General features: G+C 36.6%; 1 protein-coding gene across 1 annotated transcript; it reads left to right on the forward strand.

Moving 5' to 3' along the window:
• The first annotated feature begins 446 nt into the window (after positions 1 to 446).
• LOC111887862 (uncharacterized) lies at positions 447 to 773 on the forward strand. The gene has a single exon (XM_023883999.1). It carries the CDS (start codon positions 447 to 449, stop codon positions 771 to 773), a length of 327 nt encoding a protein of 108 aa, XP_023739767.1.
• Positions 774 to 1,024: the final 251 nt, after the last annotated feature.

The raw sequence follows: 1,024 nt of genomic DNA on the forward strand, positions 1-1,024 counted from the left end.
ATGATGTTTGAAGGTTGCGACTACAACAACAAACAGAAGACCACTCTCGCGGTTACACTGTTGAATACTGGAGTATTAAGTTGGTGGAAGCTATTAGTTGATACCATGCTCAAGAGAGATGCTAGCAAAATGTCTTGGGAAGAATTTTTGGTGCAACTAAAAATACAGTACTGATATGAGCAGGATCTTCTGGAGATCAACAACGAGTTTCAAAATATGAAAAGGGAAGGATGAGCGTCACCGAGTATGTTGCAAGTTTTATGGAGGAAATGAAGTTCATTCCTTATTTTGTTCCAATTGAACTCTCCAAGGTCATCAAATTTGCTAATGGATTACTAGAAGAATTCGGTCCAATGGTCAAACAAGCAACCACCTTGAAAGTCGCCATCTAGGCAGCTAAGAATGTAGAGACCCAAATAAAAGAAAAGGATCTAGAAGAAGATAAGATGGGAGAAAAAAGGAAGATTGAGGTATCCTCAAGATCCGATAAGAAAGGAAGATTCTCGAAGTCCAACCCGAACGATCAAAAGTATGGGGGTAGTGGTGGAGCCAAGTGGTGTCAGAAGTGCAAGAAGAAGCATTGTGGGAGATACGACGGAAAGGTAACTTGTTATAAATGTGGGAGGATCGGTCACTATTCTAAGGATTATACGTTTAATGATAAGGTATGCTACAAATGTGGAAACAAGGGGCATATGTCAAAAGATTTCCCGAAGAAAAATGAAGCAGCAAGACCGAATACGCCACCGAAGCCAAATGCAAGAGCATTCTAGATGATCCTTAATGAAACAGGCGACGATGCAAGGGATCAGGAGTAAGGATCTATATATATATATATATATATATATATATATATATATATATATATATATATATATATATATATATATATATATATATATATATATATATAAAGATCGAGATATAAAGTAGCCATATAGATGGTATCATGTGGTGTGGCCTAATATAAGAGGCCTAGTGTAGGGTGAACTTGAATATCTATGTAATTGTTTCAGGAAATAAT

Source organism: Lactuca sativa, chromosome 1, assembly GCF_002870075.4.
Source record: "Lactuca sativa cultivar Salinas chromosome 1, Lsat_Salinas_v11, whole genome shotgun sequence".
Taxonomy (NCBI): Eukaryota; Viridiplantae; Streptophyta; class Magnoliopsida; order Asterales; family Asteraceae; genus Lactuca; species Lactuca sativa.